Below are 27,961 nucleotides of genomic sequence, written 5' to 3'. Positions count from 1 at the left end.
GGGCTGTGTGCTGTGTGGGTCCTCCGCAGCGAGCATGTGTAAGAGCTTACTGTGTGCCACACACTGTGCCGAGCTCCTTAGTGGACCATCTGGTTTACACTCACAAATGTTCCATAATAATAGTACCTAAGAAGGTACTATTATTATCAACCCCATTTTCCAGATGAGGAAACTGAGGCTTAGGATAAGGTAGACTAAGCTGGTAAATGGTAGAAGTGGAGTATAAAACCTAGGATTCTGACTCTATAGCCAGTGTTCTTAACCAGGTCTTTGGAAAGGAAAGAAAAAATGAAAAGAGTTCACAGAGGCATGACCTCCTCACCTAAGGGGAGTCAACTGTAAGGTGCAAGGGGTGGGGGAGGGCACACTTTTTCTTAAAGGGCCAGATGGTATTTTCAGCTTCCCAGGTCTGTGCTCTCTGCCACAGATGCTCAACTCTGCTCTTACAGCCCCAAAGCAGCCAGCAATAATATGTAAGCAAATGGATGTGATTATGTTTCAATATATTTACATAAATTGTTGGTGGGCCTTGGGACGTGGTTTGTCACCCCTGGTGTAGAGGAAAGTATATGGGGTTTAGAGAAGCCAAACCTTTGTGCAATGTCCCTGATCAACTGGGTGACCTTGGATTAGTCATTAAACCTTTTCATTTTCGATTTTCTTCAGTGTAATAACTAACCACTCTGGATTACTTATTAAATGATGTATTTAAAAATTATCTATCGAGTCCCTTGTAAGAGCCACATACTGTGCTAGGAGCCAACAATGCAGCAGGGAACCAGTCAGAGGTGGCCTTGTCCTGTGGAGTCCCACCCACGAGGATGGAGAGAGGTAACCTTGGATAAGCACAGTGCCCGGCTCTTAACAGGAACCCAACAAAAATTGCTCGTTTCCCACCACAGTGCTCCCAGCTCATCTTTCAGGACCCACGGGTTTTGAGGTGGTTGTCATTCATACCCACACTGAGTAAAAAGGTAGGAGCATGTGGTATCACCAGGACTTTAATATGTTTATAATACATTATTATGCAATGCAGGCCTAATTTTGAATCATAATTTTTCCATTAACTGATCTCATTTTACTTGGTAATATCCATTTAGGTATTTGAGAGCAATAAAACTACATTTCTTTTAAACATTATATGATTCAGTTGGTTCACTGATTTAGATTTTTACTGCCCCCCGTTCCGAACAAATGAGTCATACATCTTTTTAGAGATAACAAGGACCTTCAAGATCATGCAGACTTGTGCTTCCCTTCAAGCTCGCCTGGCAGGGGCGAAGAATGAGCAAGTGCACCCCGAGTTCTGGGATGGAGCTTTGTCCTCGATGTATCCTAATCTGCTTAATGTTTCTGTTTCCTTTCACATCTCTAAGGAAAATTGGGGGCTGAGATGGTGTGCCATGCTTGCCTTTGGAATTCAGCACATGGAGGGCGCACGGCATAGTGGGAGGAGCACTGCCCAGGGAGGCAGGCTTCCAGGGCTTGGATCCCCCTGCTGCACTTCCTTCTCTGTGTGATCCTGGGCATGTTTCTTACCCTCTCTGGGCCCCACTTCCCTTATAAAATGGAGGTGATGATAACAGTCCCTCCCTCACGGAGTGAGATGATGTGAACAGTGCTTAGGACAGCGCCTGGCTCGTGGCAGGAGGAAGCACTCAGCACGTGGTAGCTACGATGGGTGCCCCAGGAGTCAGGCAAGTGTCCAGTCTGGAGGCCGCGGGGAGAGGAGCGGTGTCTTCTGCAGGTTCACCAGCGAGCTCGGCCAGCACTGGGAGTCCGTTCTCACATCTTTCTGTGTCTCTCTTGCTGAGGTCTCCTGCATCGGCGTGCTTACTCTGCTTTCACACTCATGGGCTTTCTAAGTACCCTTCTGCTCTTGATCGCCTCTGTGCACTTCCAGTGGGAGGGGCTTCCTGCCACCGGAGCACCTCTGCCATGGTAGGAGGAGCCTGGGTGTTGGAAGACTCCTCCTTTTGTTCCCAGGCCTCCTCCTCTCTCCCAGATCTGCTCTTAGGAGAGTGACCCAAGAGGAGGTGGCAGTCTGTATCCCTGAGTTCCCAGCCTTGGAGACCCCAGAGCCCTAGCCCCTTGCCTGTCTCCAGCCTGTGCCTTTAGGTGGGCCATGCACCCGCTGGCTCTGTACAGGCGGCTGAGGGGACACTGGCAGGGTCTCAAGCCTGCCCTTCCTGTTCCTGCCCTGCTCTGTCTCACTCCAGGCTCCCAGATCCATCTCTTTGGTCACGTGTTTATGGGCACAGCAGGCACCGTCCAGTGTGCTTGCCATCTCTGTCCAATCTCTCCGACTTCTGCCCTTGAATGCTTTACCTGACTACCTGTCGCAGGGAGCTAATTCCAAAGTCCTGGCCTATCAACCCCTGTCCTGGCAAGATCTACCTGTTACCCTGCCCCTGCACCCATGAAAGAGATTTAAATGACCTCCCTTTGCATAATAACCCTAATTACCATTGATTGTGCACTTGTTCTGAGACATATGCTTGTCTGAGTGCTTTATACACATTATTTAATGTAATCCTCACAAACCTCTGGAGGGTGGGTGGGTATTATCCCCACATTGCAGGGGTGAAATTTCAGCCTAGGGATGTTGAGTGTTTGCTGTGGTCATGTAAGCAGTACATGGTGGAGCAGTGATTTGAATCTGTGACTGTGTGAATCCAAAGCCTCCGCTCTTATAGGTAATAACGCCCCCTACATTTTCTTGGGAAGTTGCTGGGATGCCCCGAGCTGTCCTTGAACTGGAGTCGGGCTGCCTCCACGAAGTCCACCAGGGTTGCAATGAGCAGGGCCTGGAGTGCAGGGCGGGCTGGGGTGGCTTGGCTGTCACCTGTGTCACTGATTCCCTATTCTGGTGGACAGCGTCTGGAAGCAGCAGGAGGCAGTCCGGCCAGGGTTGCTCACGGCCAGATGAATGTCACATGGTGGGTTCAGGCAACTCACAGCAGGACCCAAGAGTGGAGAGGGAGCTGGCCTGGCAAGAACTGGGCAGAGGAGTGGACCCCCAGTTCAGGGGCCGGGGGGTGGGGCAGGCTCAGGATGAGTGGGGAATGGGGGTGCAGGCTGGGGAGAGAGAAGCAGAGCCCAGTCCAAGGGCTGGGGCCAACGTCTCTGGCAGGTAGACAGACTGGAAAAGGAGGGGCTTCTGACTTGAAGCCATGAGGCATCGGCTCCTTGGGTGGGTATATGACTGTATCTCTCATGCCTAGCGATTGTTGGATGGATGAATGGATGGATTCATGGATGAATGAGTCCTTGGGAAGCATGAAAATTCTACTCTCCCGCCACTTCCCAAAGAAGGGGCTAAGATTGTTTTACCCAGGGCTGTTGTGAGGAAGGGAAAGGGGTTGTTATGGCATATGCAGGGGTGCACTCTGACCCACCGTCTCCTGTTCCTTCTTTCTCCAGAGGCTCCTGCCAAGCCTGAGGAGGCAGAGGCTGAGCCCTTCACAGACTCCTCTCTGTTTGCACACTGGGGCCAGGAGCTCAGCCCCGAAGGCCGGCGCGTGGCCCTGAAGCAGTTCCAGTACTACGGCTACAACGCCTACCTCAGTGACCGCCTGCCCCTCGACCGGCCCCTGCCTGACCTCAGACCCAGTGGGTGAGCAGAGTCAGTGACTGGGCTCTTGTCAACCTGGGGAGATGGGGTCCCCACAGTGCTGGGAACAGAGCCAGGACTGGGCGTCTGGACTCCTGGGTCCCTTCAGCCAGGGTCTGTCCCCACAGCCTACATTAGGCAAGTCACCCTCCTCTTCCCCCAGCCTCAGTTTCTCTATCTGCTCAGTAGGGGAAGGCTTTCTTCCACTAGAGATTTTGAGGATTCGTAACCTAATTTACTCCTTAAGGGCACTGGAATCATCTGGCATTCCCTTTAATATGTCATTTTAACCCAATTAGTTGCATTTTTATGAACAATTTTTTTTCTGTAAATGAGTTTTTAAAGTACATCCATCTTGCATGGCTAACAAGTCATTACATCTGACAGAGAAGTCTGCCTCGGCTTCTCTCTTTGTTACGGAAGGATGTTCCTTTAAGGCTCAGTGAGAATTTTTATTACTCCTAATTATTAAAAATATGGGCACGTACCACAGCTGAAAAAATCTCATTAACTTTTGCAGCTCCCCCCACACTTTCCTTTCCCCTCTTTCTCCTTATTTTTAAAATGTTCTTAAAGCTGCAAACCATAGTGAGCTTATAGCTGGAGTCTTTGGGAAAGGTCTTGCTGCTGGGTTTGGAGGCTATGTTCTTTTAGAGGGAAGATTTGGTCCAACTTCATAGACATTTATGGAACACCTCCTATATGCTCGATAAGTGGGTATGGTTGTTCCTGGCCCAGGGAGAACCTGGCTGGGCTATAGGGATGCAAAAGCTGAGGATCTGCAGACGGAAAGAAAAATATGTATCATTTAAAGGTTATTTGTTAAGCGCTTCCGAGCCAGCACAACCTAGGCGCAGGGATAGAGCAGTGAACAGAACAGGAACCCCTGCCTTCGTAGAGCCGGGGTTCTAGTTGGTCAGGGGAGGGACAGACAGTGAACAAAACAAAGACATCAAATATATGGTGTGTTAGATGGTGGTAAGTGCTCTGGAGAGAGAAAGTGGGAGAGGGAGGCAGGGCCGCCTGGCATGGGGGGGGGTGACAATTTTTTGTGCGTGGTCAGAGAAGGCCTCTTGAAGAAGGTGACATTTGAGCAAAGACCTGGGGGAGAAAAGGAAGTAACCCATGGGGATGCCCGGGGGGAACTTCCCAGGCAGAGGGACCGGAAAGTACAAAGGCCCTGCGGTAGAAAGCAAGAACGTGCTTGGCATGTTTGAAGAGGAGGAAGGAGGCCCATGTAGCTGGAATACAGCACAGACGGCAATGGTTGGGGATGAGGACAGAGGGGCAGCAGGAAGCCCATCAAGTAGGACAGTGGTTTTCAACCTTGGCTGCATATTCGACTCATCAGGGGAGTTTTAAAAAAAAAAATCCTGATGCTGGGGCCACACCCCAGACCAGTTAGATAAGCATTTCCAGGGCTGGCACTCAGCATCCGTGTTGTGTAGAGCTCCTGCACGATTCCAACATGCAGCCGAGGGTGAGAATCACAGAAGGGCTTGTAGGCTGTGATAAGGTGCGTGGCTTTTACTCTGTGAGGTGGGATCCGTGGGAAGGGCTTGAGCAGATTAGTAAAATGCTCTGATTGTCACTTGCAAAGGCCCCTCTGACTGCTGTGCTGAGAATAGGCTGAGAGACAAGGCTGGAAGCAGGGAGACCCATTAGGAGGCCTCTGCATATCCAGGTTAGAAGGGTGGTGGCTTAGACACCAGGGGAGCAGGGGAGGTGCTGGGATGGGGTTGGATTCTAGAAATATCCTGAAGGTGACTTAAACTAAGTGCCACAGGGCATCAGCCTGCAGGGGGTGCTTCCACACCTCCCCTGTGGTGCCAGGAGACTTCTCTCAGCCTCTTTTTCTAGACAGAAAAACCATCTCACTCCTCAGTGAGGTCCCCATGCAAGTGGCTTTAGCATCAGATGGTTGGTTTCTCTTTGCACATGGACTTGGAAGGCTCTGTCTAGCTCTGTTTCAGCTCATGTGCCAGACACACACCCCCAACACTGGAGAGTTGTCGGTGGACCACTCACAAGTGTGTGCTTAGGTAAAACAATGCCTCCTTGTGTCTGTTAATTTCCATAAAAACATTCCTGCCTGGTAACAAGGCCATTGCTTGGCTCATCCTGTTTGACTCATTTTGGAAACATCTTTTCAATAACTTAACTCTCAGCCTATTTCAGATCAGACTGGCAAATATTTATATAGTGTGAGCCACGTTTTTAGACACGTGTTTGTCTCTTTATTTATGGTAACTCCTTGAGTCCTCACAGCAACCTTCTGATGTAGGTACTATGATTAGCCTCCATTTTACAGAAGGGGAAACTGAGGCACAGGGAGATTTATATCTCCTGCCCAAGGTCACTAGTGGCAGAGCTGGGGTGTGAACCCAGGCAGTGTGGTGATAGAATTTGTACATGCAACCACTGTGCTATACTGCCTTGAGGTGTCAATTTGTGTCCCTCTAATTGGGGTGGTGGGCCTGCTTTAACAATAGCACTGTTTGCTTACCAGTTTGGGAGGGAGGAAGGTCTGCCTTTGCATGTTGGAAAAATTGTTTTAGTGAACATGAAACATTGCCAAGGCTCAGAATGAAGCATGGGCTCTGGCTAGTGTTGGAATTTGGATTGAGGCGGAGTGGGTGAGCCTGGGGGAGGAAGCTCATGTTAACAGCAGTCTCCAGAAGAGTCATGCTGGGTGGCTTCTGCTTCTCCCTGAGTCCTGTACCTCTTGTTAACTCCTGTTTGCTCTTGGGGACTTCTGCCCCTGAAGGGTCCCTTGGATTCTACACTTTGCTCATGGTATTCTTGGTGCTGCTCTTCCAAATTCTAACCCTGATGTTATTCTTGTCTCCATTCCTGGACCACAGAGTGAGTGTTCAGAGTCCTGCCCCACCTTCCTGTCCAACACGTCTGGCAGGTCCCTTATTTTGTCTCCTTTTTTCTTGGTGCCAAAAGATATAATCAGACCCACCTTGTCATCTGGCTGAGATAGGGCCACAGTGTGCTCAGGGCTTTATACACAGGACAAGACATAGCCAAAAGGAAAAGCATCCATCCAGCTGGTTGCTAGGCTTCATTCGTTAATTTATCCAGCCGACATTTACTGAGCACCTGGCTTGTGCCAGGCACCCAGCAAAGGATCAGGCAGACAGAGCTCCTGGAGCTGACACTGAGGTGGGAATCGGAGTGGAAGGTGGAGGATGGGCAAGGCAGGTGATCAGAAAGCTTCTCGGCCACCTCCCAGCCTTTGTGGGGAGGAGTCATCCTCGCAGGCTTCTAGGAAGGCAGGGACTTGAACTTGATGGCCACGGAAGCCCTGTCCCTCCCTGGCCTCTGTGGCAGGGAGGCTGGGCCTAGAGGGCGGCTTCTGCAAGGACCCTCCCTTTGCTGATGTTGACTGCCCCCTCCCCTGGGGGGGAGGCGCGTGGGCATAGGAAGTGCAGCAGTTTTTCTAACCTCATCTCTGCAGAGAGAGGACACACTTCCTCAGGGTGCCAGGCCCCCGGGATTTTGGGGAAATGAAAATGCCATTCATTCTCCCTGTGGTGTTGGAACAGCAGGAGCAGAGCAGGCCCCTCTGCCATTCAGGTAGGAAGACCCAGGGGAGCCAGGACATTGCCAACCTCTTTGGTGAAACCTCCTGGACCTCACCCTACCTTTGCCAGGGCCGGACAAGGGTTTGCTTGCTTCCGTTCTGGGCTGGGAAGACACTCACCCTCGGGGATGAAGGGAAGAAAAGCTGCATCTCAGCCTGGCTGGACTCTGCTCCCTCCCTTAGGTCCCAGCTGCAGGCTCCAGACTTTCTCTGTGCACTTCCTCCTGCCTCGTGGAGCCCACCCTCTTCCTCTGTACTGGTGGGCTCCCAAATAACCCAGGAGGGGAAAAAAGAGGAAAAGGAAAAATCAAGTCTTGATTGAGGGGTGGACTGCAAAAGTGTACACATTTGTCAAAACTCATTGTGGCTGGGCTCAGTGGCTCATGCCTGTAATCCCAGCACTCTGGGAGGCCAAGGTGGGAAGACCGCTTGAGGCCAGGAGTTTGAGACCAGCCTGGAAAACACAGTGAGACCCCACCCCTACAAACAGTAGTGAGGTAAGCTGATGCCGCTGCACTCTAGCCTGGGCAACAGATCTTAAGTGCACACTTCAATGAGGGGTTTTTCATTTGTTAGTTTGTTTTTTGAGAAAAGGTCTTGCTCTGTCACCTGGGCTAGAGTGCAGTGCTGTCATCATAGCTCACTGCAACATCAAACTCCTGGGCTCAAGCGATCTATCTTCCTGCCTCACCCTCCCAGGTAGCTGGGACTACAGGTACACGCCACCAAGCCTGGCTTTCTATTTTTAGTAGAGACGGGGTCTCACTCTTGCTGTTGCTCAGGCTGGTCTTGAACTCCTGGCCTCAAATGACCCTCCTGCCCCAGCCCTGCAGAGTGCTGGGATTACAGGCATGGGCCACCGTGCCGGCCCTCATGTCACATTCTTCAATGCAAGCAGCGGCTGTTATTTCCAAAGAGGGGCCACAGGAAAGTCTAAGGGACAAGCTCCTGATCTAGTGGGGATTGTGGGTTTGCGCAGGAGAAGCAGGAGCTCCTGGTCTCAAGCTCCAGGGCTGTCACGTTGCTATGGCAACTCTATGGCCTCCCTCCAAGGTAGCCCAGGGCAGAGCCTCTGGCAAGCGCTACTTCTGCCTCTTGCTGGGAGATCTTCAGAGTCTCCTGAGCTTTGTCATAATGACTGTGCCTTCCTCTCCAGTGTCCCCTGAAGTCCATGTTTCTCCCTCCCAAGGGTTAGGGTGGAGTAGCTCTTGGGCTGACAGGCGGGTTAGGGCCTGTGGCTGGGCCTTGAGGGATGGTAAAGATGGTTAGGATATTTTCTCAAGTCCTAGGTGGGGCCACCTAGGACAGATCCTTATAGCCCACAAGGAAGCCCTGAGTCGGGAGCTGGTGAGGTCCTGTGTGAACATGAAAGTGGGGAGGAGTAGGACAGGATTGCAGCAAAGAGAGGACACAGCCCGGACCCAGGGGCACTGGCCTCCCTGGATGCAGGTTAGGGACCATCCAAGGTGGCTGTGAATGTTTGCTGCCACCACTGTGGACGTGGCCACAGATTTATATGTATGGATTGGGCGGTTGTGGGGTCTGGGTGGGCAAGATTATTTTAAAAGTCCAGACTCCAGATAGACATCTGAGATCTCTGAACAGATCTCTGAACAGATCGCTGGCCTCATAGGTAGGCAGAATAGTGGCCTCTCAAAGCTGTCACATCCTGATCCCTCAAACCTGTGAATATGCTATGTTACATGGCACAGGAGAATTAAGGTTGCTAGTGAGATGACCTTAAAATAAAGAGATTTTCCTGGATTACTTAGGTAGGCACAATCTAATCACAAGAGCATTTAACAGTGGAAGAGGGAGGCAGAGTCAGAACCAGAGAGGTGGCAACGTGGGGAACACTTGACCAGCCACTGATGGCTTTGAAGACGGAAGAGAGCCATGAGCCAAGGCATGTGGGCAGAGCATGAAAACAGACTCTCCCCGAGAACCTCCAGAAAGGAGCACAGTCCTGCTAATACCTTGATTTTAGCCCATTGAGACCTGTATCAGACTTCTGACTCCCAGCACTATAAGATGATAAATTTGTGTTGTTTTAAGCCAACAAGGTCATAATAATTTGTTACAGTAGCAGTATTAGTATTAGGAAACTAATACAGTATACAACTTGTTGCACGGGATCCTGTGGTTAGAGGGCTCTGTGATTGGTTTAACACTTTGCTGTCACCGTGTTAGAATTCTCGATAATAATTTTTGAACAAGGGGCAGTACACTTTCCTCTTACACTGGGCCCCACCAATTATGTAGCTGGTCCTGGGGCAGGAAGGGGGTGGCCCTGGGAGGAGCAGCTAGGACCACGATTGCTGGACCATCTGGAGTGGCTGCCCATGGGCTAATGATTGATATACAACTGCTTAATGTGCATTTTCTCATTTAACTTTATCCTCATGTCTTTCTGAGGTAGTTACCATTATTCCCATTTTATAAAAAAGAACACTGAAAATGTGCAAGGTTAAGAAACCTGTCCAAGTTCCCACAGGTGCTGCATGGCAGAGCCAGTATTTTTACGTAGGTCTTGTGACTCCAGGACACTACCTCATCACCTTGCCCTGCCCTGCCCTCTTAGCTTTTGTAGTTTGGGATCTTGGGCCCGTGGAGAAGACCCAGAGGTCCGTGGAAGATATGTCCTCTCTGAAGACAGCTTCAGGACAAAGGGATAAAATAAACATCCTTAGTAATGATTCTGCTGCTGCATTGAAAATAATAACTACACAAACTCAGTTGGGGGAGGAGTGACCTCCAGCAAGTTGCCTGGTGTCTCTGTGCCTTCATTTCCTGTCTGTAGATTAGGGATGGTAATACAGAGGTTGAATGTGTAATACATGTACAGCTCATGGGACACTGCCTGAGACATGGGACTGCTATTTAACTTGTAGTTACTGTTATTACCTGGGTCTCTGATTTGTAAAAGAGATGACTTAGGGGGACATCATCATGACTCCGACTACCTGAAGGACCACTACGTGGACAAGGAGCACATGGGACAGGGCACTGCCCAGGCGGTAGATGAGAGCAGGCCCAGATAGGCACCGCAGGGCAGATGAGATGGAGGTTCCCAGAGAGTGACTTCTCCCCAGCACCACAGTTCTGGGCATCAGAGGCTGAGCCCTGAGCTAGGCTTTGCTGGAGAGCAAAGATATACCATTCTCCTTTGGGACCTCCCCTGCCCTCCCCAGGCAGATCTATGGGCTCTCCCTCCTTTGCCCCAGCAGGTCCATGGGACCCAGCCTCCCCTCCACTGGCAGAGCTATGGGACCTCCCTCCCCTGCCCTGTTGGATCTATGGGACACTCCCTCCTTTGCTCCAGCAGTTCTATGGGACCTTCGTCCCCTGCCCAGGCAGATCTATGGGGCCCTACCTCCCCTCCCCTGCCCTGGCAGATCTATGGGCCTGCCCTCCCCCTACCCAGCTGATCTGCCCTGCCCCCTATTCCTCAGCTCTAGTTGCCCCGGCCTGGCCTGCTCACCAACAAGCCCACCACACAGAGACCCCTGGTTCCTAATGTGGCTTTCCCACCGGATCCAGCTGACTTTTGTCCCATGGGCAGCTGTCCATTCAGCCCCAGGGAACCCATATTCCCCAGATCTCTATGATGTTTTAGGAACCAATGGTCTCCCTGCTTCCTGCTGATTGTTTGCATTGCAAATGATTCTTTTCCCTATTGTCCTACTTTCAGTCTACATTTTATATAGCAGATCCTTTCTCTAAGCTGGTAAATCCACCTGAAATGTTGTCTGTTGAACTTCTGCCTCTGGATGAAAGTTGAATGTTCTGATGATCTCATGTACTTAGTAGTTTACTCGTCAGCGATTCCTGTGCCAAGTTCTGCTCCTAGATCAGGCCTGGCCTATTTCTCTTGTGTTGCAGACTATTAAAACTCCCAGTTCTCAGCTGCCCATTGTCTCTTCCACGTCTGGGCCAAATGTGGTATCTGGCCAGGCCCCTGAAGCCCTGGGTATACTTAGTGTCCCCACCCTGCCTCCCCTATGCCCCACTTCACCCCCCAATGTATTGGATGATCTGGGCTTACTGCAGGGAGTGAATGTACAACTGGGCGATTCCAGTCCCAGCAGGCCGTGGTGGGATTCCCACCCCACCCACAGAGCTCTCATGGGCTTGAAGTCATTCTATTGCTTATTAGTTCTAGTATTGATTTGTGTGTGCATTCAGCCAGTCACCAGGTGCTTTCTGAGTTTCTACTCTACGCTGGACATCTTCCTAGCCACTAGGGTTACCTGGTGAGCAAAGCGGCCATGGCTCTGACCTTGTGCAGCTTATAGTCTAGCAGAGACACTCAGATTTGTTAAATAATCACATGTAAAAACTCATTACAGAAGCATGCAAGTGGCATGAAAGAAGAGCAGAGGAGTCTTGTGAGAGTTTCCTGGGGAATCGGACTGCAGCCCAGGAAGTGAAGTGTGTCTTTCTCTCTACTGGGTTGTGTTTGTGTCCCAGGGAGTGGGGAGCTAAACCTGCACAGGTGACCGCAGGTGGCTGGATTCTTGTAGGCTGACGCAGGCCCTCAGTCACACATGCTGAAGCTGCACAAGCAGGCTCTGGAGAAGGACAACGGGGTTCAGGACATCCTGGACAGCCCCAGCCTGCCGTCCTCCTGCCTCTGCTTCTGCTGTTTCTCGCAGTGGCTCCTGTCCACGTCTGCAGTCACTCACTGACGGTGCTGTGCTCTCTCCCTGTCATTTCCGCTGCCCTAGACTTCTGCTTTCTGCCTTCTTGGATCTCTCCTGTCCAGCCTCCCCACGAGGAGGGGTTGAAAGAGTTGCTGGCCATTCTTCAATGTTGTGAGATCCAACTACACAGAGCTTCGTGCTAGGCTGTCTCGTAGGCCGACAGCTATTTGGGGCTCAGGAATCAGCCTCTGGCTCCATTTGTGAGTGAACTGGAGATGCCACACGGCAGAAGACGCAGCAGCCTTCATACAGGGAGTCACTGGGGAGTCACCGGGATTGTTTATCTCAAAGGCAGCAGTGTCACAGGAAGACAGTTTCAGGTGTCACATGCTCAGTAGTGCTGATCATATTTGTCCACGTCATCGTTTCCCACTAGAGATAAAATATCCTCTCCATTTTTCATGCACACCTGGCAGCCTGGAAGCAGGTCCTCCGTTTGCTGCCTCCCAGGTCTCTGGGTTGCTAGTGACACAGCACTGCTGTCTCACCAGGTGTACCTCTGGGTGTGGGTGGAGAGGAAGGTGGGGTCCATCACTTAGCAGGGCCATGAGGACAGGCTTTGGAGTCAAAGGAACCCAGGTTTAAACCCTGGAAGATAACTAACCATCGTGACTCTATTTCCCTTGTCTGTAAAATGGGGATAATTATATTTACCATATAGGATTATAGGAAAGAATAAAATGGAGAAAAATAATAAAAATATCTGTACATCTCTCAGCGTGGTTTACGGCATATTGTTAACACTCAGTAAATGGAAACTTTTGGTATTACTATTTCCAGGTGTTCTGCACGGAGTCCCAGGGCAGGAGGGGCAGCCAGCATCACTGTGGTCTCCTAACTCCAGAGGTCGTGGAGATACAGACCCCACGAGAGGGAGGGAAGGCCTGACTGTTCTCACGGCCAGGGAGAATCCCCACGGTGCCCTCGTCCTCGGGTTTCATCAAGTGCAGCAGTCTGGGCGCCGGCAGGCCTGGGAATCTATCTAACCTGGAAATGTCTGGAAGAAGCTAGACATGTACCCGAGTGAGGCTGGGGGAGGACCACGCCAGTCCTGTGGGAGCAGGCAGAAGGGCAGAGGCTAGAGGGAGGACATGGTGGCCATGAGGGCCAAGAAGGCGCTGGCCCCGGGGCGGGATCATCTCCCTGGGTTTGTGCGCAGGTGGTTAGTGGCACACCTGAACCCTGTGCACTGATTACAGCCGAGAGGGAAGGGCCTCTCTGGGAAAGGCCTGGGAAGAGAGCAGGGCCAAGACAACGTCCTCAGGGGAATGGTCACCTGGGAGTGTCACCTTCTCACTTGCTTTGTCCCAGTGGATCCCTCCTCTCTGCTCCCACAACCCCGGCAGCGTCGGGCCATGCGCCCAGTGTGTCTTGGGACAGACCCCGGTTCACATTCTACTTTGATCTTCATTCTAGAAGATTTTGATCTTCGTTCTAGAAGAAGTCTGCCCACTCTCCCCACCCCCCAGGCCAGGCGGTCTCCATGAGTAACCTACTCTGATGGGCTGGGACCTTGCAGATCTACTGAGGTCGGAGAGAAGGGAGGACCTGCCATCCAAGATGAGGTGTCCATTGCGACAGATGAAGTCTGGTTTCCGCCTTGGGTCTTATCTGGCGGCTGGGAGCCGGCTGCACCTCACTTGGCCCTGCACTGCCTCCCCTGGTGACAGCACTGGAGCTCCTGGTGTAAATCTGCCTCATAAACAGCTCAAAACCATCTCGGGGATCTCTGCAGGGAGGCTCCCTGCCTCGCTGCTCCCTGTCCCCGCATCTCCTTGTGTGTGCAGAGATCTGTAAAGTGGAGTTGTTGTGACCATCAATTCTGGCTTATTAGCCAACCACGTCACTCCCTCTCAGAGACTCCTTGTTTTTATCTCTAGCGGAAAATGGCTCAACTTTGAACAAGAATAGAATTAAAAAGGGAGCTTTTATGGCTTAATTTTACAGGAGAATGTGCCTCTTCTCAAAATGAGCAAGGGCTTGCTCTCATACAGTTAGGCGTCCTCGGGCAGCTTCTACACGGAAGCGCTGGGCACACCGGTGTGGCTCCTGGAGTTCCACGTCCTCTGGCCCTGCCCTGGTGAGGCCAGAGTGCAGAGGCGGGAAAGAGGCTCTGCAAGAGTGGCAGAAGGTCTCGGCTGTCGCAGGAGTGGGTGGCCCCATCCTGGAGGGTCCGGGTGCTAGGGGAGGACATCTCAGCGGTGTGAACAAGAGAGGCAAGGCCCACAGGGCCAGCGCTGGGTTCACGGCCAAGCGAGTGGCTGGACTCTGGAGCAGAGGCACGGGGCAGCTCGTGGATGTGTGCTCCTTTTGGAGGACTAGGCTGTAGCATGAAGGCTTCTGCCCTGAGTTCGGCATCCCACGATGATGATGACGGTATGACAGGAAGCATGTGACATCTGCCTGGCATGCTGGCATGCTCTCTTCTCCCTCTTTTTGCCTTCTCCCCTCGTCAGTGTAAGTTCTGCATCCGTGTGGAGATGAAGATGAGCCTGTGTGCTGACATGATGTGTACATGTGTGCTGGGGAACATGAAAGGGAACTTAACAAATGCTGGTGGAATGGAATGCCCGCTGTTGCCAGACACTGTGCGGGGCAGGGGGCAGGCGGCTGTGGGAAGGCCAGGCTCTGCCCTCGAGAGCTGTGGTCTAGGCACAGGGCCCCACCTGCCCTGCTTTTCTTAGGACCTTCAGTGCTAACACTGGGGAGGTCCTGGGAAAGCAGGACAAGTTGGTCACCCTGTCTAGTCAGGATGGCAGTAAGGGGATGTTGCTTGTGACATTTGGTGGCAACAAGGTGCTGGTTGGGAGGGAGGGAAAGTTTGCAAACTATTTCTTTAATGAGATGTCTTCTGTTTGCCACGTGAGATAAAAGACCCTCGATCCTGTAAGGGAAGGCTTCTAAGTGATGACTTCTTCCTCTTCCCTTGTTCTATGACCAAGACACAGAGCCGAGAGGTCAAGTGGCTTGTCCGTGTCCACACAGCGAGGAGGGGCAGAGCTGGGACAGCACCTGTGTGCCCTCATCTTTCCCTAGGAACTATGTTGCTGCCTCGGCCTCGTCTTTCTTATCCCAATTACTCTTCACCTGTCTGCTCACCTGGACCCCTGTGGGTCAGGTGTGGACAAGCTGACAGCTGAGGGAGGGTGTGAGTGATGGGGAGAGGGGCAGGCGGTGTGCTGGCTGGGAGGCCCTGAGCAGTTCCTGGGAGAGAAGAGAAAAGAAGGGTGTCAGGAGGTCAGCACATTGGGCCTGGAGGGATCACTTAATTACAGGGTAGAGAAAGTGACAACTTCAGGAGACTGAATGTGAGGAATTGGGGCCATCGATGCAGGGGAAGGGAGGACAGGAGAACAAGAGGCTGCCTGGGGGTGAGAGGACCTGACTCTCCTTCAGGGAGAGAAGGTTCGTAAGAAAAAGGAACATTCTAATATCAGGGGCAAGCGCGTGTGTGTGACATGTAGGCCGTATGTCAAATAAGCAAACTTGTTACCTTTGCTTGATTCCAAAAACACTCCCTGAGCACCTATCATGTGTCAGACCATGGTCTACAGTTGGGAGACAGCCTGGTACTAAAACAAAGCCCCTGCTCTCGGGGGGCTTCATCACCACGGAGGGAGACAGTAAACAAATGCGAATATGATGCCGTATGGTTGGTGTTCAGTTATGTTCAAAAGAGTTTTCATGTGAAAACTTTATGTTCAAAAGTCTTTCATGTGAAAATTGTGATCAGAAGGCTTTAGCTTATAAAACAAATATGACATTTTGATTCTGCTTAGAGAAAGAGCATCAGGAGACCAGCTTACGGGGACCCGCGGCTCAAACCGTCGTGGCTGTTACTGGGAGAAATTAAGATTGGTCCTCTTGGAAGGGAGAGAGACTGGGTAATTATATTCAGAATTAAGAAGGGAAGAGAAAAACACCTGGGAACAACCCAGAGATCTGGGTAGTGAGGCCCTGAGAACTCAGAGGAGCCCCTGGGGACGTGCAGAGAGATACAGGGACGCAGTCTTCATTGCTGGTGTTCAGTGGGAAGGACAGTGAACTTGTGCCTATATATTGACCTTCTTGGGAGCAACCCATTATACTTATATGAAAGGAGAATAAAGACCATGTGCTATTCGTTTGACCGTGTATAGTATTACTTTTTAAATGCAATTAGCAAGTCGTGTGTGTGTGTGTGTGTGTGTGTGTGTGTGTATGTGTATTAATACTAGTCTCTATCAGTTTCCATGCCTAGGGAAAGCCCAGATGCTGGTCTTGATCACCATAAATAAGTACTAGCTAGAATAATTACTTGACTGTCAACCACAAATGTTTTAATTGCTGTTATAAAAATTGTATTCACAGCAGCACAAAAAAAAAAAAATTGGAAAGGGTCTGATGAGCTTAAGAAGTTATTCCAATCTTTCTCCCTTGCTAAAATTCCTCCCTCCACCTCCCTATCTCCGTCCTTTCACTGCAGTTAAATAAGCTGGTTCCCTCCTCTCTGGCCACAGCACTGTCCCCTCGGCCCCACAGGACATGTGCGTGACTCACTGCTATGTGCTCTGCCATTTTAATTTCTGATCTAATCTCTCCTGCTCAGAGAGGCTGCCTGACCACCCCTTCCAGAACAGCTGCCACCATGCTGCCTTCGTACCCCGAGTTGCTTTTCCTCTTAGCACTTGCATGGAATTGTATCATTTCTTTGCTTCCGTGTTTATCTGTTTCTCCCGTCACAGCATAAGCTCCATGAGGACAGAGACCTTGTCCACTTCCTGCTCTGCCCTCAGTGCCTACAACAGTCCCTGCCTGGTGGAAGAAGCTCAATAAGCATTTATTCCATTAAATATAAGAAAGAATGAATTCTCCACCACTCTGTTTAACTTGATGGTTTTATTAAAATTCTAAGTATGAAGTAGATTTGGGAAAAGGCTCAACTCGTTCCCCCATCCCCCTCTGGTGAGAGAGGAGAGCTGGAAATAGAATGGGAGAAGTTTCTGTAAATTTCTGGTAACCATAGAGACGGTGATTTTAGTTTATTAATCTCATGCTCTTAAGCAGGCTGGGGCCCCATGGTGATTTCTCCAAATTGCTCAGTGCTGGTTATCCCGCAGCCTTCCTCATTAAGGAAGAGCAGGCCCGTTCCCATCCTGCAGCACTTTAATTACTGACAAGCAGGAGCCCTATGCTATTATGCTCATGATTGCGTGTTCTAACCTGGCCGCGCCTCTCACTTTGGAGCAATGGCTTATGGTCACCAGCCCTGGACCCTTGGAGCCTTCCGTGGCAGGTGGTGGGTGAGGGCAGCCTCCTCTCCAAGCCCAGGGCCTGGGACGGGGGTAATTTCTGCCCTGTGCTTTCATTCAACTATACTGAAGAGGGGAGCTCAGTGCCTCTGGAACAGCATTGAGTTTCAGGCAGGGAAGGGCACCAGCAGTGGTTTCCTACCCACCAAGGCTATGCTTGCAGGGGAAGGAATTGCCCTTGGGGATCATGGTACCTCTTATTGTCTGGCCTCTCGTGGGGTCTGATTTCAGCATTGTGGGTTCCTCTTCATATGAGGAGTGGCATGCAGTCTTTTACGAGTTTGCCTCAAATCCTTTGGGTAAGAGATTTCCAAATGGCTTCAGGGTTTCAGTGCGGCTGGGGGAAATGGGCCAGTTAGGGGCTGTGTCTTCTGTGGCTACTTCTCCTTTGGGGAGGAACTCTGGTGCAGATATCAGAAGACCAGAGTTGGGATCCTGTCTTGGCAGCAGACTCACAGTACTGCCGTAGATGGGGACTCAACCACTCTGCGACTTGGTGTCCTCATCTGTGAAATGGGATTGGAGTTGGTCCTTTCCCCTGTCATTAGTGTTGAGACTCTTGACTCTAGCGCCAACCTGGTTCTGGAAGCCGGCTCCCTGCGATGAATGAGCAGCAGGGAAGGCCCCAAGCAGTGTGCCTTCTGGAGTGAAGGGGAGTATAAGTCTATAGGAGGAGAGTTATTTCTCTACTGAAGCTGGATGCCTAAGGTCTGTCCTCACCCAGGTGTTGGTTGCCATTTTGGAAATACTAAGACTTTACTTTGGCTTCATTTTCCATCCCTTTGGATTTAAAGACGTTGAGTCATTCTCCCAGTAAACACTCAGAGACTACCCTCCAGCTACCATGTGCTGCACAAGGTGCTCACATTCAGCTGGAATAGTCACTGACAAATTCACGCTCAGTTGTGGAGCACACTGGTTCCAATGGCTGTGGGCCTTTCTGCTGCACACTTAGGGCGCATCTTAAGTGTATCAAATAAGAGGCCCGGGGAAGAATCTGGACTCCTGAGCATGAGTGAAAGCTGGAGCCAAGACATGGGGTGGGTCAGTGTCCGGGTGACTGCAGCTGAGCCGCTGACAGATCTAAGAGCTTGGCCCTTCTTTCCAGGTGCCGCAACCTCTCGTTCCCCGACAGCCTGCCGGAGGTGAGCATCGTGTTCATCTTTGTTAACGAAGCACTCTCGGTGCTGCTGCGCTCCATCCACTCGGCCATGGAGCGCACGCCTCCGCACCTGCTCAAGGAGATCATCCTGGTGGATGACAACAGCAGCAACGGTGAGTGCCGCTCCCTGGGGCCCAGCCCCTGCTCCCTGGCTGATGTATGAGCAGACGTTCAGCATCAGGGTTCTCATTTTCTTTAGGCTCTCTGTAGCCTCTTTCTCTGGGGTGTCACCTTGGAGATGAGAAATTCACGGTGGCCACTGCTTTGGAAGGTTCACTATCATACGTGCACCCTCTCTGCATCGCAGAGGGGCCTGGTCCTTAGGCTTCTCTCTGCCTGGCCACTCTCTCCTCACACATTTCAGTGCAATAAGACAAGGTAGAAGGCCTCGACCTTCACCTCACCACGTATGCAGTGACTCTTTTCTATGAAGCACCATTTCACTTAGTGGTGTCCCTTGGCCTCTGCCTGGAAGGTTGTCCTTTGGTGTTGTCTTAGCAGTGGGGGTGATGACGGCAGAGGTGTTGATGGTGGGGCTGGTGGCGGAGGGCATGGAGGTGTTGATGGTGGGGTTGGTAGTGGGTGGGTAACCCAATGACAGCAATGGAGCAGTTGAATGTCTAGCCTCTGCTGTGTCCCCTGCTCCCTGTTCCGTCTGTCCCTAGCAAGTCTCTGGGTGGCCTGCACACACCTGGTTAAGCCTTCCCCTCACCAACTCCTCTTTTCCAGCCACCACCAGCTACCTCTTTGCCTTGGTGTACACTCCTTGGCCTCTGATTCTCCCCAGCCCCCTATACCACTCCCATAATATTTTCTAAACTTGAAGATCATGTTTCAAGACAGTTTAAAAACCAGTGTTCTTGATAGGACCGTTGATATGGATGTGCCTCTGATAATGTGTGATTTTTCAAAATAGACTGCTGGGCCTCACTGTATCGCAGAGTCACTGAGCTTGTGTTATCTTCTGAGCCTTCTCTCTGGTGTCTGGTAGTAAATTTCCCAGTGAATCGGTCGCTGTAATGAGAAGTTCAGATGGGCAATTTGTGATTTGTTATCAATTAAAGCTGAAACATATCAGATAATTGGAATGTATTTAATCTCAAAAAGCAAATTTTTGTTTGCATTCTGTCATCATGTAGTAAGAAGTGCAGGGCAACACTGCAATGGGGATTTAGAGCTTTCTGAAGGGCAGCACTCAGGAATTGCTTGACTCCTTTTGTTCCACGGATGTGATGGAAAGAAAAGGCATCAGGGATGGCAGCAAACAGACCATGTAGCTTTACCGGTGGTCGTCCATCATGAGGGAGGCAGGAAGGGGCCCAGTGCTCGTCTCTGATGGCTGCCTACTGTCACCCAGCTGGGGACCCACAGAATGGGTGCCTCAGAAAACCCCATTCCCTGGCAGCTGGCCCCAGACAACCTGACCAGCCCACCTCCGCACCCACCTCAGATGACCCCCCACTTCTTACAGCACAGGAAGGAGGAACCATCCTTCAAGGACAGGCACATCCCAAGTAAGAGCCATCCCTAGGCCCCATTCTGCACGTCCTCACATAACGAGAGAGGTGAGAACAGAGCCCAGGAGAAGGCAATCTTGGAGCTTTTTGTTTCCTCCCCGTGGCGAGAACATTCTCATGTCCTTAAGGATGCCCATTTTGTCTCTAAGTCATATGGGAATAGCTGATATTGAGTTTTAGAAATTTAGATAAAGAGCGTGAGTCAGATATAGAGGATTTCCTATTGAAACTGAAAGAGTTTGGACTTCGTTTTGTAAATGGCAGTAACCATTGAGAGCTTTTGGTTAAGGAGGAATGATGGGGGCAGAGCTGGGCAGTGGAGAGATTTGGACGTGCTTTATGATACTGGCCGGGGAGAGGGGCGTCTGGAAGGAGGGAAATGGATGAGGAGCTATCGTAGCAGCACAGACCAGACAAGAAGTCAGGGGCCTGGAGCGGTGGTGGGTGGATGTGGGCATTGAGGGCAAGATGTAGGCCTGAGAGATGTCATGAAGGGGGACCTGTTGGACCTCTTGACTAAGAGGCCGTGGGCAGGGGCCAAAGGAGGGTAGGTCAGTGACGACTCAGAGGAGGGTGGTGCGATGCCCTGAGAGAGGCAGGCAGGAGGGGCAGTGCCTGGGCACAGGAGTACTTTATCAGGGATGCAGATGTGAATCACCTAGGGGAACTTTCGAAGCCAAAGCTCTACAGGGTCATAGCAATGGTATAGTTAAGTGCCTCACTTATAGTGGTGGTGACACAAAGCTGCACACGTAATCAAACTGCATAGAGCTATACATGCACACACAAAGGAATGCCTGTCTGTGTAACTAGAGAGAGCCGAACAAGCTCTGTGGATTATAGCACATCAATGTCCTGGTTTTGATATTGTACTGTGGTTGTGTAAGATGTTACCACTGGGGGAGGCTGGAGGAAGGGTGCACGGGAACTTCTTGTACCTTCCTGCGAATCTATAATTATTAATACTTCAAAATATTAAGTTGAAACAAACAAAAAGCTCTCCCAGAAGATTCTAAGTGGAGTCTAGACATCACTGTTTTAGAAAGCATTCTTAATATTTCACAGCTCTGGTCGAGAAGCTTTAGTTTAATGAATCAGATGTAGCTTCCTTTCTGTACATGTTGAGTTTCCAGTGCACGGTGTCAAGGGAAAGAACTCTGGACTGAAGTCTGAAGTCATGGATTCTAGGACCCTCTCTGCTGTGGATAAGTGACCATGGAAAATCCCTCACCCCCTCAGGGTCTGTTTCTCCCTCCATGCAATGGGGATGACAGTCTGCCTTGCCTGCCTCCCTGCCTCCCCGCCTCCCCTGCCTGCAGTGGTAACCTCTGTGCCTGAGAACTGACCGTGAGCAGCATTACCTTCCCATCCCCCGCCCCAATCCAGAGATGGGCGCATAGCCAGCCCACTGCATGACCTTGCTCAAGACAGGAAAATGTGTGAACTTGGATTTGGAGTCCTGTGCACGGAGTAAGTAAAGCCATGGACTGGAAGGACAGGGTGTCAAAAGAGGAGAGGGAGAACATAAAGTAGAAGCTTAAGAGAATAGTTAGCGTAAGATATTCAGGAGTCAGGAGGAAGAGGGTTAGCAGGTGAGAGACAAAGAACGGTGGGGAGAATCTGAAGACATCACAGTCTCCATGGATGGAGAGAATTCTAGGAACAAAAGTCATGTATTCTCATGAGCCCACAGACAGGAGGAAGGACATGAGTCCGAGAAGAAGCCTCTAGATCTGGAAGGTACAGATCATGGAAACCTCAGCGAGAAACCTTAGCGGAATGTTGGAGACAGGTGATGAAGCCAGACAAAGATGAAGAGCTGGCAGTGAGGGGAGATTTTCCTGTTGGGGATTTTGACTGTGCAAGAGAATCATAAGCTCAGGCAAGAACTGGAGCAAAGTTTTCCAAAAATAAAAATAAAAAATTACCATAATCTATAGCAAGGAATGCATTTACATCATGGCCCAGGATGGTACAGCCACTCACACCCATACACACACACACACACACACACACACAATTGAAACAAAACTTTTAAGAAAAAGTACTTACCAGTGTAATGTGCAAAACACTCTGCTATTTTCCATTCTATTCTATTCTAAGTTATTCAGTTCTATTGTGTTTTATTTTATTCCACTTCTCTCTTTTTCCAAAGGCAGGTTGTTCTGGAGACCCTGAGGGCATATCAGAATCACTTGGAGAGCTTTTAAGAAATTGGGCCCAGGCCTTGCCTCTGGTGATTTAATGGGATTTAATCTGGTGATTTAATGAGTCTCTCAGGCCAAGGTTTGGAGCGGGGCCTCTGAGGAGGAAGAGGAAGATGAGACCCAGGGCACAGAAGCAAGATTACCTGTGGGAAGAAAGGGCTCGTCTTTCTCCTGCTCGGGAGGGACACTGGAGGCAGTGAGGTGCCGCGGTGAGTGTGAGCACAGCAGCCGTGGCAGGCGGGGCCTGGGAGGGGCGGACGTGGGGGGAAGCCGTCTGGCGCTGGTTGGAGTGCCCTTGTGTGGACTGGGGCTCCCCAAGGCCGGCCTGAGCTGAACTCTTGAGAGGAGAGAGCTCTTAGAGGCAGGGGTCCCTCTCTGGCCTTAGGACACGGCTGAAGGCCCCTCCTCCAGGCTGACGGAGGACTGGAGGACTTGGAGGAAAGTGGCCTTGGCCAGACCCTGCGCAGGCTCCACTTCGGGGGGGGGGGGGGGGGGTTGCTTCTCTTGGGCTTCTTCTCACTGTGCATGAGACTTTCACTTATTTCAAGCCAGCTCAGTTCAACAAACACTTCTGGAGTTCCCAGCCTGGGCCAAGGGCGTGCGTGGGATGACGGATCACATCTAGTCCCTGCCGGAGGTATTCGCATAGATACAAAATGGGGATGGAGCGTCACAGGACTTGATTTCCAGCCTCGTTCTGCCACTCCCTGGCCATGGGTGCTCGGGCACCGGTTTGCTTATGCCGTGTGGGGACATTGGGCCCTGCCTCGCCCTGCCTGGCTCGCAGAGTCACTGAGGGTAACGGGAAGTAACAGGAGTGAAAGTGCCACGTACACGGCAGGGTGCCAAGGGTGCCCTCAGGGTGAGCGAAAATGACAGTGATAAAAACAACAGCAGCCACGGCAATAATGGTAATAATAATGATGACAACAGCCGACACGCAGCCACCATTTAAAAGCAGCGTGTTCTGGTGGGAAGAGCGCAGAATTTGGCATTCAGCCAGTTTTTGAGTTCCAGCTCTTTCTAGCTTCTTGCTAGCTGTGAGTTCTTAACCTCCGCGAACCCTATTTTCCTTATCTATAAAATTGAGATGTATAATTCCTACCTCGGGGACTGTTGGGAGGCTTGAGTGAGATAACTCGCGATGGAAGAGATGTTGGTGTTAAAACTCTAAGGTACGCGGGAGGGTAGAGCTGTCGGAACGTCTTCCTTCCCGGGCCTTCCTGACAGGTCTGCGTGCGCCGGCGCCTTGTCTGTCCCCAGGCCCTGCTCAGCCACACGCTCACTGCGTTGGAGCCAGGCCTGTGCTTTCTCACACACAGCAAAGAGGTGGCCAGTTACTGCTCTCTTCACCCCATCCTCTCTGGGCGGTTAGCTCTCTCTGGGAAGCCGGGCTGAAGGTTCTGCAAGTGGTCCTTGTACAGGAGCCCTGGTCCCGGTTCTCTGCCTCCTTAGCAACTTCCCAAACAAGCTCCACTTTTCCAGGGACTGGTTCCCATGTACGATGCTGTCCCTGGGCTGCAGCAGTCTCAGACTTTAGTGTTTGACCTTGGTTAAAAGTATGGGGGTTTGTACCAGGAACACTCCTGCGTCAGGACATTGGCACCTGCTGTTTCCTCCACCTGACGCTCATACCCCCGCATCTACACAGCTCTCTCCTTTCCCTCTTTGGGCCTTTGCCTGAATGCCACCTTCTCACTAGGGCTGTCACTGAATTGCCCCATTTAAATGGCAGCCCTCCTCCCTGTCACTCGTCAACAGCCCTTCTTTTCCTCCGTATCTTCTCCTGCCATCTGATGCACTGTACGTACACGCCTGTTTACTCTCCCTGATTTATTTACACATTTCCCTCCACTAGTGTGTAAGTTCCATGAAGACACAGGAGTTTGTTTTGTCCCTGGCCGCACTTAGAATAGTGTCTGGAATTTGTAGGTGTTCAATAACTGTTGATTCAGTGAAAGAACAAATGCATTTGATTCTGCAGGTCTGGGGCGAGGCCTGGAACGTGCATGTTAATGAGCCTCCCAGGGCCGTCGAATTCTCTGTGGAGCACTGTTCTCATTGCTGTCCCCCATCTGTGCTGCAGCCCAGGGGCCTGGGACAGCTGCCACCTCCTCAGCAATCCCAGCCAGACTCGGGCAGCTGGCACGGCTGGGTGGAGTGTTTCTCTCCGGGGTGGGGCCCTTGGGACTGGCCTGCTGCGTCCCAGGGAGATGTCATGAAAGTGGGGTGGAGCAGAAGGGGAGATTCTCTTGCTGCTACCCCAACCTGGCCTGAACCCATTCCCGTCCTTGGAGCCAGATGGGCAACCCCGAGCCTCCCCCTTCCGTGTCACCCACCCTCCCAAGCGTTCTGCAGCTCCGAGGCCAGGTTTCCCCTCCCCTGCCTCTCCACCTTGTTATCCCAAGAAATGGTGGGAACACAGCTCTGAGCCTCCTGGTTTTAATTACCACGCTTCTCAGAGAATCCCAATGGGCCAATGTCTTTAGCTGGGACTGAGTGATTCAGCCTCCACAGACTTCAAGAGGGAGAGAGGCACCAGGATTTCCAGCCAATAGTGTCATCTCTGCCTTTGACCCTTAGCGTTCATTTCCTTATGAATTTATTCATCTGTTCCTTCACTGCTTCAATCCCTCAGCAGGTGTTCGATGGCCTTGTACTTTGGACTGGGCACCCGGCTAAGCATGTTGGGAGCTCATTCGTGTGACACAGGTGTTCCTGTGCCTGGCACCAAGCAGGTGCCCGGGGAACACCGGCCCTTTCAGGCTGTCCCAGAGTCACCCCATCCCACAGTTCAGCCATCTCCCCTTCTGGGAAGGAAAAAAAAAAAACATTTTCTTTGCTGTACTTCGTGTTTCTGTTTCCTTTTTGATCTTGTGTCCTCATTTGATAAACATAAAAATTATACACCCTTCTTTTATGCTACTTGAAATTTCAAAATTAATCCGAATTGTGTGATTAAAAGCACATCAAAGCAATGGTAATATCAAATATTCTTTCAAGACTTCCATATCCCATCCCCTGGAGATTTCTCTCTGTTCTTGGTTGGCAGTGCCTTGCTCAGCCTAACTCCAGCCTGATGCTTGTCTTCTGCTGCTGTTTGCAGACGAGAGACTGGCCCCTTCCCAGCACGTCACGTACTTGAAGGCTGGGATTGAATTGCCTGAGTCTTCCTGCTCACAGTTCTCCTTTGCTCGCACATCTGGTCTTCATGCTGGCCGTGCTTGCTCAAAGCCTCTCACATCTGTTGCCAGGAGAAGGCGTGGAAATGGGTGAGCTTTGGGAGATGGGCAGAAGGGAGCTGTCCCTCCCCTGCCACAGCCTTGGAAGGACAGACAGATGGGCACAGGCCAGCAGAACCCAAGGTCAACCAGTTAAACCCCAGTTGGCTCTCAGGGGGAAACTGAGGACCTGCGCAGGGCAGAAACCCACTAGAGTACCACAGTCTCTGTGTGCCAGAGCTGAGCCAGGACCCTGGGGCTCCTCACTCCAGCCAGGCTCCCCGCTCCCCAGCCACCCCGTGCTGTCTGCCTGTCCCGCCCAGTGTCCAGCTCTTCCTGCTGGTCTGTACCGTGTGTGGGCATGGTGGCCACAGCCCGACAACCCTGGTTTGGGTAATGGTGGCTCCCGGGCATTTGCTCCGCTTAGCTCTCTTCTGTGGGTGCATGTCCTCCCACCCCTCTTTGCCCAGCTCCAGACTTCAAAGGTCAGCTCTGCTGCCACTGCTTCCAGAAAGTCTTCCATCACTCCCCACCCCGCCCCAGCTGCTCCCACATGTTTGGGCTCCTCCCTGTCACACCGTGTTTTACCTGGTTATTGACGCACTACATTACAGCGAGTGGTCTACTGCAGACCAGCCGGAGCCACCAGTGTGAGCGGAACGCAGTCCCGGTCATCTCAGTATCCCAACAACTGGCCTAATGTTGAGCTCACAGTAATCACTCAATCAATTCTGTTGACAAAAGAATAGTCGCAGTCCCTCAGGGAAGTAGATGTGGTCATTATCTCCATTTCACAGATGAGGAAGCTAAGTTTCTGAGAGGTTAAAAAAAAGTGACCAGGCCCAAGGCCACATAGCCAGGAAGTGGTAGGACAGGAATTCAAACCCAGGTCTGCTGGTCCTGGCACCTGTGTCTCCTCTACTCACCACACTGCAGAGCCTGGGAGGTGCATGGACACGGGCTCCTTCCTCCAAGGCTCCCCCCCCCCCCCCCACCACCACCCCGACAGCCAGCCCTCCCCATTGCTTCTTAGGGAGGGTGGAACAGAACTAGGATGGCTGCCACATGCACTGAAATGGTGGACCTGAGTCCTGGAGTCCTGGTGTAGTTTAGCCTCCCTGGTCCTCCTCTTGGGTACAGGTGATGGCTGGCGTCCTAGATCTGCTTCGGTGTCAGGGCAGCAGGCGGGCCTGGCCAGGAAGGGTTCCCCAGGCTGGCTTCCAGGCGCCTGGCTATACTGTCACATGGCTGGCTGCCTCTGGCCAGGGCTGGAGTTTGATTCCCACTTGACCAGGCCTGGGTCTCAGACTGGAGAGACTCCCCGTGCTCCACGTAGAGAGTCCTGACCAGGCACCCCTAGATCATTGAGCATTAAGTATGTGCCAGAACTGTTCTAAGGTATTTCTTATATGAAATATATTAATTAGTGCCTGTGATAGTGGTAAAGGACCATTATCAATGTCACTTTATGTAACAAGGAAACAGGCACAGAGAAGTTAAGGAACTTGTCCAAAGTCACACAGAGGTGCCATTTTAACCCAGGCTGTCTGGTTTCAGAGCCTACACCGTTGGCCATTAAACTGGCTGCCTCCAGTGCACTGTGGGTCTCAGATTCCAAACGACTTATTTGAACTTTGTCCTCATGCTTTTCCTCCATCCCCTCTGGAGAGATATGTTAGGCAGCAGGGCCAGTGAAGTAGAAAACAAAGAAGGAACTTCAGAGAAGGGCATGGCTGCCTCCTGGCCTGGAGCTTTGCCTGGAGCTTTGCCTGGGGTTCAATAAGAAGGGGAGACTGTTACACAGACGCTTCTAGGCTTTTGTCTGGTGAGAGGTAATTGAAGAGTTGGCAGCCATACTTTAGGTCACCTTGTGAGAGTGAGGCAGCTTCCTATTCCCTTTGAAATAGGGAGAAATTGGCACGCCCATGTGTGTGCATGCATGTGTGTACATGTATTTGCATGTGTACGTGAACACTATGTGTGTGCTCATATACATGTTTGTGTTCATGTGTATGTGTGCATTATGTGCATGTAAGCACATGTGTTTTGTGTGCCTGTGCATGTGTATGCACATGTGTATTTGTGCATGCGAGTACACGTGTTCACATGCACAAATGTGTATGCATGTGTGCATGAATGCAGGCATTCATGCATGCATGTATATGCTGTTTCTGTGTGATGTGTGTGCTGTTTCTGTGTGTGTGTGTGTGTGTGTGTATATCTGTGTACGAGTGTGCTCATGGGTGGATGTGGACCTGTGTGTGTGCAGTTACGCAGTGGTGAGCATGTGTAAGCAGTGTGTGCAAGTACGCACATGCACGTGTGTTTTTGTGCATGCATGTGTTCATGTGCACAAATGTATGCATGTGTGTGTGCATGTATGTGTTCATACATGCATGTGCACACTGTGTGAGTGTGTCTGTGAATGAGTGTGCTTGTGGGTGGATGTGGACCTGTGTGTGTGCAGTTATGCAGTGGAGAGCATGTGTACGCAGTGTGTGCAAGCACCCAGGCAACTGGGCTTGTGTGTGCTTGCGTGAGCAGTGGTGTTTCAGTCCCCATTGACAGTGGGTTGAGCCTCTTCCACTACCCACCACTACCTGGAGCCGCCTTCAAAATCCTGATGAATGACAAATAATTGCACAACTGTGAATC

General features: G+C 51.3%; 1 protein-coding gene across 2 annotated transcripts in view; it reads left to right on the top strand.

Annotated features, from left to right (window-relative positions):
• The window catches only part of GALNT18 (polypeptide N-acetylgalactosaminyltransferase 18), a 317,297-nt gene that overhangs the window by 157,226 nt on the left and 132,110 nt on the right, over positions 1 to 27,961 (top strand). For both annotated transcript variants that reach the window (XM_069469581.1, XM_069469580.1), the window contains exons 2-3: positions 3,424 to 3,616; positions 18,308 to 18,474. In XM_069469581.1, the coding sequence (XP_069325682.1) occupies positions 3,424 to 3,616; positions 18,308 to 18,474 (360 nt within the window). The remainder of the gene's footprint in view (positions 1 to 3,423; positions 3,617 to 18,307; positions 18,475 to 27,961) is intronic.

This window comes from Eulemur rufifrons, chromosome 6 (assembly GCF_041146395.1).
Source record: "Eulemur rufifrons isolate Redbay chromosome 6, OSU_ERuf_1, whole genome shotgun sequence".
Classification (NCBI taxonomy): Eukaryota; Metazoa; Chordata; class Mammalia; order Primates; family Lemuridae; genus Eulemur; species Eulemur rufifrons.
This window is presented reverse-complemented; position numbering and strand designations above follow the sequence as displayed.